The following is a 9,530-nucleotide window of genomic DNA, read 5'->3' as shown; positions in this document are numbered from 1 at the left end:
ACTTTTCTTACCAATGGACCATGTCGATAAGTTCCCTCCTTAAAGTGATATGCCACAGAGGAACTATGCTCTACATCAGCTTGAACTACAGCCTCAGCACTCAAATCCTATGCTGCTCCTTGTGACCCTGTGGGGGTCCTTTTACTAAGGCACGCTAATGACATGCTAAATCCTAAAGTGCCCATAGAATATAATGGGTGCCTTAGCATTTAGCATGCGCTAAATCAGTTAGCAAGCCTTAGTAAAAAATACCCCTTAATCCCCCATTGCCCCAGGTACATTAGAAAGAGTGTGAGCTTACCGGGACAGATAGGAAAATATACTTGAGTACTTGAATGTAAACCACTTAGACTATAAGTACTATATAAATAAATACATTTTATTTCATACTTGATTGATCAGTAAAGTGACATTTGCTTTTAGACCAGCGATATGTTTGTTAAAATGCAGCCCTTCAGAAGAAGCAACTTATTTAATGTTGTTATTCCATCTTCTATAGTCTTTCTTTTCGCTCTCTTGGACTCAATGGATGGTCTCAGCCTGGCTCCGCGACAACAGGGAAAACACCAAGATAATCAGTCGCCAATGCACTTTATAAAAACAATATGGTCCTCTTCCATTACTCATGCCCTTTTCATTTCAATGTCCTTAACATGTTTTCTCAAAAGTCTTCATATAGTGTACACTTCTTTAGAACCCAGCCACAGATTGCCTTACTCATCCTAGGCAGGTCAGTTCCTCTTGCTAAGTAGAGAATGAATCCCTAGAGATTGTGAGTGTCACTTCATTGAGGGACATTCATGATGATCAAACCTTCTTATTAATGGACCAGACCCAACCTACAGGTCTCCCAGTCCCTCTTCTTTTCATGTGCAGTTCTCAGTGATGGACTCCTGAGATTCCAAAGTCCAGTCACATGAGACCAGGTCAATCCTTTCTCAGGTACCTTGGATGTCACAGTAACTGCTGGAGTCCTGCGGGTACTGTCATTCTTGGCACTGATAATTCAGTCCATCATTTATAAGCAGCAGATGGATAAATATATTTCATCTTTCCAGTGTTCTTTCCCTAGAGCAGATTTTATATGGTGACTTTGATTTTAGGCACCTAAAGTAAAAAAGATAATGTGTGAATTAAAAGTGAAATCATTCTGCAGCACTGGAACATGAAATATCTTATTATTATTAACATATTATTTCTTATCCTTATCTTTCTAATTAAAAATTAAACAATATAAACAAAATAATGCCTTTATATTGCTTTTAACACAGAACAACCAGATATAAGACAAGACTTAGCTCTATGCTTGGAGGTACTAAACTGACAAGTTTAACAGATTATAATGTTAATAAAATGATAAGCAGCAATCTTAACTGTCACTGCCATGAACTCAGTATGATTTACAGTTGTACTGGTAGCCATGCAAACTCAGAAAGTCTCACTCATTCTAGAGGTAATATAAAAATAGTCTATTAAAATACATTTCAGAACAGGTATGCTTTTGTTGGTATGTCCTCATAAGCAGCAGTCTCTGTTTTTTAAGGAAACATGACCCCTATCTATTGTTTTAGCCCTTAAATGTGCTTTATTTTAAATGCTGTAGTTTTTCCCTTTTCCCTATTTGTGTGTAGTTTATCTCCTTAGTCTCAGTCTATGGTTTTGTTATTTGTTGCTTTTTAATATTGTCTTGTTTTTAATATATCAATACTAATTTCTTTAGTTATTTTTAATATTTCAATACTAATTTGTTTTGTTATTTTTAAAGATTCCCCTCTTTTATTATTGCTTTACACCGCCTTGAAATTTGTATAAGCGATATAACAAATTTTTTAAGAAACTTGAAACTACTGTTAGGGGTGCCAATTTTTTGAGGCATTGACAAGGGAGAAGCAACTAGGGACTGCTCCTACCCACAGACCCACTGGACCACCAGGAAATGCCCAATAGGACCTCAGGGAACAGAAGAAATCTTGCAGGAGGATGGGGTCTGATGGGGTGAATCTTGTGTTTGGGGGGCACTGGAGATTAGGGAGGGGCACAGGTGGGTCAGAGATGTTCCCAGAAATTAGGGGGAGTGTGGCGCAGTGGTTACAGCTACAGCCTCAGCACCCTGAGATTGTGGGTTCAAACCCACCCTGCTCCTTGTGACCCTGGGCAAGTCACTTAATCATCCCATTGCCCCAGGTATTTTAGATAGATTGTGAGCCCACCAGGACAGACGGGAAAAAGCATGAATACCTGAATAAATTCATGTAAACCGTTCTGAGCTCTCTTGGGAGAACGGTATAGAAAATTGAATGAATAAATAAATTAGATGCGATTTGTTATATAATACTTGAATTTACATGCCCAATTACTTTGAGTTGGACATGAAGATTTATATAAGGTTTCACTAATCGTAAGTCCTTGGATATGGGAATCTTCTCTAAGTGGTATTCTATAAAGGTCACAGAGCCAGATTCTATAAATTGCAAGTTGTCAATCAACCACTAGGCGTCACTTATAGAATCCCGTCTCGAGGTGCCTAGGTATGCTTGGACATTGCTAGGCCTCCTAGAGGTAGGCACTGGTATATCAGGCCAGGTTTTACTCTTCACCACTCAAAGAAAGTCCAAAAAGAGAAAAAAAAACCCCTATGAAAGTCCAAAAGTGAATAAGAGTAGGGTAATAAAGATGACTTGTCGAATGATGTTATGTATTTAAATACCTTTTATTCTACGTTCAGAAAACCCAACATAGATCCATGTTTCAGCATAAACACGCCTTCTTCAAGGGTGAAACACAGAATCTCATAAACTGCAAATCTCCACCGTGATCAACACAGTAAAATACGTGTAGCAATGAATCCACCAAATAATACTAGCTAATCATTTCTTTTTATCCAGAAAGTGGTACATTCAAGGACAATCAGGCAGTGTTAATAAAGAAATGCTAATGCTAGTGCTTGAATATTGACCTGTGTAAATTTAGGTGTTCATTTTCCGGGTAATGAGAGTTTTTATCAGGGTACAAAAATTCTGTGCTTATCGGTGTTTTTTGCACCACAGGTACGAGGTACCATTGCCTGGTACTTATTCTGGTGGAATCAAAAACGTATGGTTGTGCCAGTGCAGAAAAAGTACAAATCAAGGAACACATGAGAGAATATTAGGAGAAGTGGCACTTTTCTGGTATTTATCCAATGAACACCTATTTTAATCTTTTTGTAACAGTGGGTGTTTTATTGGTGTATATGAGTTACAACTTTTATTGTGAGCTAAAACTTAATTCTTGATTTAATAAGGTTCTCAGGACACAGAATGGATGAACTAAAATAGGTGAAAGCATGCTAGCATAGTTCTATAAAAAAAGCAATTGCCTCAGATAAGAAGGTGAGAAAATGATTGTTTAATGTAATAATTGTATATTTAATAGTGTTTTCATGCAGTTTGTATGATTTATCATTTCTATTGCACTATCAAAGTTTAAAAATCCCTCTTGGTGTATGATATTGAAAATTTTTCAAGTGATGTATTATATTTGGTTGATATTTACTGTACATTTGATGTAAGTTTAAAAATGAATAAAGAAATTTAAAAAAAAAAGTTTAAAAATCAATAAAGATTTACAAACCAATTGCCTCATAACATACAGTATGTTAATTTTACTTTTTTCTCTGACTTAGAGTACTAATACATCAATAGCAAACCACAGTGTTAAGCATTACAGTATCCAGGTCTAGGACCCCCTACACTAAGGAACTCCAGGCTCAGGACCCATACACCCAAGAGATCTGAGATCCTCTGACACAGAGCCCCTTAGCCAAAGTCTCTCTTTGTGACTCCTATGAATGATGGGGCATAGCCCTGCCACCATTTAATGTGTACCTCAGAAATCTAGCCTGACCAAGCTTTAACCAAAGGCCTGTGCCATCCAAATGGATTTGGCTGTGTCAGAGGCCATTACACTCCAAATTGTGACCAGATAGATCCAGTTGTAAAGATTCTTGAAATTCTTGGAAAAGGGACATTTATTTTACCTTACGTCAACCATTTTGGAGCCTCGATGCATATTTTGAAGTCAGGTATAGAGTATCAACATGATTGGTCTGATATCATCAATGATTGTCAACCAGCCCATTATTATCTATTATCTACCCTGTTTTAAGTTTCAAGTTTATTTTAATTTGATGAGGCGCTTAATTTAATTTTTACTAAGCGAGTTACCAACATTGAAAAATAAAATAACATTTATTTTAACATAACGTTTAAAAATTTTAAAACAATAGTTAAGACCAACAGACTTACAGACCAACCAAGATATTAAGTAAAAAAAGGACAGAACTACAATTCAATATTTTTAGAGTGCAGGAGAGAACCATAAATGGAAAAACATTAGGGGGGAGAGGTGGAAACCTGGAAGAAGGTAATGTAAAATTTTTGAATGAAATTTAAAGATTAAAAGCATCTTTAAAAAGAAAACTTTTTAAGTTACTTTTAAAATGACTCTAATTATTTTCCTCTCTCGATTGCTGAGGTAAAGTGTTCCAAAGTTGTGGAGTCATTACTGAGAACATATCTTGTCGTCGAGTTCCAATAATTTTCAGGGAGCGAATTACTAAGAGCTTTTGGTTAGTAGACCGAAGGGAACGCGACGTACTATAAGAAATAAATGATTTACTGATAAATTGGGGTTCGTTAGTGACAAGAGTTTTGAATACTAGTAATAAAATTTTAAAAGTGATGCGGTGATTAATAGGAAGCCAGTGAGATTTAATCAGAAAAGGAGTAACGTGATCATATTTTTTACCGTTATGAATAAGTTTAACGGCAGAGTTCTGGATTATTTGTAATTGCTTCTTTTCCTTTTGCGTAATATTTATTAATAATGAATTACAATAATCAAGTTTGGCAATAATTAAAGAATGTATTAATATATTTAATGATTTTGGCTCTAGAAACTTAGAGATTGAGCAGATCATTCGTAATCTATAGAAGCAAGATTTTACGATGTTACTAATATGCTCATGGTAAGAAAATTTGTCATCAATGATGACACCAAGTATTTTTAAGGATGATACAAGCTCCAGGTGAGTGTTATCAAGGGTGAAAGGGGCACTCAAGCTTATTCCCTTTTTCCATGGAAACAGTAGAGCTTTTGTTTTTCGTATATTTAGAGCTAACATGTGGGAACTAAGCCATTGTTTAACCTTCTCTAGCTTTGTATTGATCTCAAGTATTCCCTCTTTATTTTCTGGGTTTAGGGGTGAGAGAGCTGAATATCGTCAGCATAAGTAAAGGTGGTAAAGCCTATAGATTGACATAGAATCAATAAAGGAGACAGAAACATGTTGAACAATAGTGGAGATAGGATGAATCCTTGTGGAATACCATAATTAAGAGTATAAGGTTTAGAGACAGGGACCAAAGGAGATAAGTGATGAGGAGAGTTAAGAAGAGATGAAAGGAGTCATCCAGCTAAAACCAGAGATTCTGAAGACATCCCTAACCACAGTGATGACACCCCCAGGTCCAGTGGTTTTGGTTCTGTGATCACTCAGATATTAAGGGATGATAGGAAGGCTATTTTCTAGTAGGAAGTGTGTGTTATACCAAGTGACATTGAACTTATTGTAAGAATTATAAGAATTTGTTATTAGGATTTTAATTCTTTCATGGGATCCCCCACCCACACTTCTTCTGCTCACTAATTTCTCATGCATACCCATCCTCTTATTTTCTCACTGACCTACCTTCTCTACCAGCTCTGCAACCACTCGCTACCTTATCCATACTACCCTGCAATGGAAGAAAGAAGTAAGTCTGTTCTGGCTGATTTGTGGGACAATGGAAACACCCCTTCCCCTCCTATTTTGCTTGATATCTGCAAAGAACTGGCTTTATTTTGCATCTGAAATATTGGGATTCTTGAAGGGGCTATGCAGAAGCCCAATTGCTTTATGATGGGACATACTTCCTAGATTAAAGATAGTCGCTTAACTTATTTTTGAGCATAAGTGAACTTCTTTCTGTCATTTCAGGGCAATATAGACCCTGTGTATACTTAAATGCCCAATACAAGAGCCCTTTTGTCTTCTATTCAGGCCATTTTAAGAAAGGCACCTGTTCATCTTTTGATCCGGGGTTCTTTTTTGCACTCCCAATGTATATATTTTGCTTATATCATCCAGACCAAACTTGCTTTTTAACATCTGAATAAAGAAAATGTTCTAGTCCCATTTGGTTACTTTGTGGCCTTAGTGAGATAGGATTATCCCTTGCATATTTTTTTATTTATTAAGTAAAACCATCAAAAAGAAGATATATAAGACAATTTCAAAAAGAGTACCTCATACCTCATCTGTACAATGCAATAGATGAAAGCAATAATTCCACTTATCAATAATCCAACACCAACTCCAACTGCAATATAATTCACACGTGAATCGGTTGAATGTAAATTTAATGTCAGGTGTTCACATCTTTCTCCAGTGTAACCAGAAAAACACCTGGTAAAAAAAAGAAAAAATGTTATCATAATATAATGGAAATAGAGATTTTAATTTATAATCTAACAGGTTCTGCTAATCTAGAGCAGTGTTTTTCAACCTTTTTACACCTATGGACCAGCAGAAATAAAAAAAATTATTCTGTGGACCGGCATTGGTCTGTGGACCGGCAGCTGAAGAACACTGGGCTAAGTCGTGGGCCAGACCCCGCCCATCTCTACCTAATCTCCACCCCAGACCCTGCCCCCATAATAGTACTAATTGCACCTTGTGAATCCCGTGCCTCATCTGGAAGCCTTCCCTCTGACGTTGCAACGTCAGAAAGAAGGCTTCTGGTTCAGGCGCAGGATGCCCTTAGGAGCCGCTGCCTGTGGCTCTGTGTACTGAATCAGTGAGGAAGAGGGAGCTGGCCCGAAGATAACACCGCATCGATCGCACCGTGGACTGGCGGTTGAAGAACACTGTTTTGGGCCTGATGCATGTGCTGGCCCTGTGGACCGGCAGGAAATTTCTGTGGACCGGCACTGGTCCATGGACTGATCTAGAGCAACTAAAGATGTTAAGAAGTTTCTTTTTCTTGGACCTAACTGCAATGTAGTGGGGCTGAAATTATGAAGGCAAAATTCCTTGAAACAGCACAATGTGAAACACGGTTTATGTTGGACATTAGTCTTCATGCCGATTTTAATTTGAAAATGAGTATCAAGTTTTGAATGTACTTTGGAAAACCTATAAATGGATAAATTGAAAGTATTTTATATACAAAAATTGAGCACATGATAATTAAAATTAAGAACTGGGATAATCTCGGATCCATGAATGGAATGGTGTGTGTAAATCTCAGCAGAGCTAAAGTAACTTGTGAGTAACACCTGTGAAGGTCCTACGAATAAAAAGCTATACATCTTCAATTAACTCGGCATAGACAAGGCGCTTATCGATGCCTAAGTTTAGGCGCTGGTTATAGAATTTCCCTGTAAATGCTCTGACACTGCTCCGATGCTCATAGGAATTCTATAAGTGTCGAAGCATTTAGCGCTCCGGGCCATGGTAGAAACCTCTGCCGTGGCTTAGTAAAAGAAGGCCTAAATGAAAGAATATGGAATGAAAAAAATGTGAGGGCAAGCACAAGCCTCTCCCTGTTTGTTTCTTCATGTGGCAGGAATGCTCTCAACTATTCCTCTGCCATAAAATAAGATAAAGAGGGTATGGGAATCGGGGGTGGGGTGGGGGAGGGGTGAAGGGGTAAAAAATAATGAATAGGGGATGACCTCAGAGTTTGGGAGTGTAATTTATTTTTACTAAACAAAGGAAATTTAATTTCTTTTTCTTTTTCCATTTCAAGCCAGTGCGCATCCCTGGCATATTCGCCCCCAAATGCAATTGTGGAAAATACTGAGCACACTCACCTGCAGATACGTAGACTGAGGTCCTTATGAAAAGAACAGAGACCATGGATACAATAACTCTGGTGCTCTTCAAGACAAGGGATTACAACTTTGTGGTCCATAGATCCCTTTGTTTTATCTATTTGGATAATAATAACAGAAAGTATTTCATTGAAAGACCTAGGGATGATTTCTAACCTTTGTGTTCATTTCTTCTGTATCGCCTGCAAACCTGAAAGCGATTAAAGCAGTGTACATTCAGGCATAGTTGTTATTTTTCTGTCCAAAGGGATTCACAATCTAAGGAGTCCTTTTACCAAGCTGCAATAAGCTTACATACTTACCATAGCTTAAAATAGTGTAGCGTGGCACATTTTGAGGCATCACGTGTTAAGTTGCAAATGTGCGCATGCTACCCACGTGCTAAAAAAAATATGTATTTTTAAGCCACAGCTCTTTAAATTTCACAGGCTGCCGCTGCCATGTTTAAACGATATGAACTGAACTTGCAGAAGCAGTAGCTTAAAGGTGGGATTACACACGTGAAATATTGAAGATGTGGACAGTGGTATGAAGAAAGATTTCTAGTTATATGTTTCTGCTACAGGGAAAACCAAAGAAAAACTGCAGACAAATGTACAAGATGTAGGCTATGTTTATTATATCAATTAATGACTGCGGTTAATTTTACCACCTTTAAACAAACCTAGGGACCCAACACGGTCCGTGTTTCGATTAACACGCCTTCATCAGGGTTCCCAGGTTGGCACGGTATCAAATTAAACCGCAAACAAAAAATAAACATGAGCCTGTATAGATTAGAACATAAGCAATGCATCCACTGGGTCAGACCTGAGGTCCATCGTGCTCAGCAGTCCGCTCACGCGGCGGCCCAACAGGTCCAGGACCTGTGCAGTAATCCTCTATCTATACCCCCTCTATCCCCTTTTCCAACAGGAAATTGTCCAATCCTTTCTTGAACCCTAGTACCGTACTCTGCCCTATTACGCCCTCTGGAAGCGCATTCCAGGTGTTCACCACATGTTGGGTAAAGAAGAACTTCTTAGCATTCGTTTTGAATCTGTCCCCTTTCAACTTTTCTGAATGCCCTCTTGTTCTTTAATTATTCGAAAGTTTGAAGGTAAATACTGATCCAAAGCAAGTTCACACAGAGACTTTGGATCAGTGTTTACCTTTAATCTATACAGGCTCATGTTTATTTAATACTGTGCCAACCTAGGACCCCTGATGAAGGCATGTTAACCGAAACATGGACCGTGTCGGGTCCCTTGGTTTGTGTAAAGGTGGTAACATTAACCGCAATCATTAATTGATATAATAAACAACCTGCATCTTGTATGTTTGCAGTTTTTCTTTGTTTTTCCTGGGTTGCTTCTACTTCACGGCAGATTGTGTTGGATTTCTCTTTTGTTTTTCTGTTACAGGGGAAGCAGCCTTGAAACAGCCTGGATGGGGAATCTCTTCCCCGATGCGATTAAAGATAAACAATTATTTCTACCTATGAAATTATTGAAGCATGTTGAAAGTGAATTATTGAAGAGTTTAAATTATTAGGTATATGTATAAAAAGATTGGACCATTAGATGAAAAAAGTATATTAAAAAAAGTTAATTATTTGGACTGATGAAGAATAT

The 9,530-nt window shown here is 37.7% G+C and overlaps 1 protein-coding gene across 4 annotated transcripts in view; it reads right to left on the bottom strand.

Moving 5' to 3' along the window:
* Positions 1–358: 358 nt before the first annotated feature.
* Positions 359–9,530, bottom strand: part of EPGN (epithelial mitogen) — a 136,048-nt gene continuing 126,876 nt past the window's right edge. For all 4 annotated transcript variants that reach the window (XM_033940629.1, XM_033940365.1, XM_033940542.1 and 1 more), the window contains exons 3-5: positions 7,897–8,014; positions 6,335–6,487; positions 359–1,107 (exon numbers count right to left, since the gene is read on the bottom strand). In XM_033940629.1, the coding sequence (XP_033796520.1) occupies positions 1,047–1,107; positions 6,335–6,487; positions 7,897–8,014 (332 nt within the window). In that variant the 3' untranslated portion in view covers positions 359–1,046. The remainder of the gene's footprint in view (positions 1,108–6,334; positions 6,488–7,896; positions 8,015–9,530) is intronic.

Source organism: Geotrypetes seraphini, chromosome 1 (genome assembly GCF_902459505.1).
Source record: "Geotrypetes seraphini chromosome 1, aGeoSer1.1, whole genome shotgun sequence".
Lineage (NCBI taxonomy): Eukaryota > Metazoa > Chordata > Amphibia > Gymnophiona > Dermophiidae > Geotrypetes > Geotrypetes seraphini.
The sequence above is the reverse complement of the archived record's forward strand: the minus strand, read 5'-3'. Positions and strand labels throughout refer to the sequence as shown.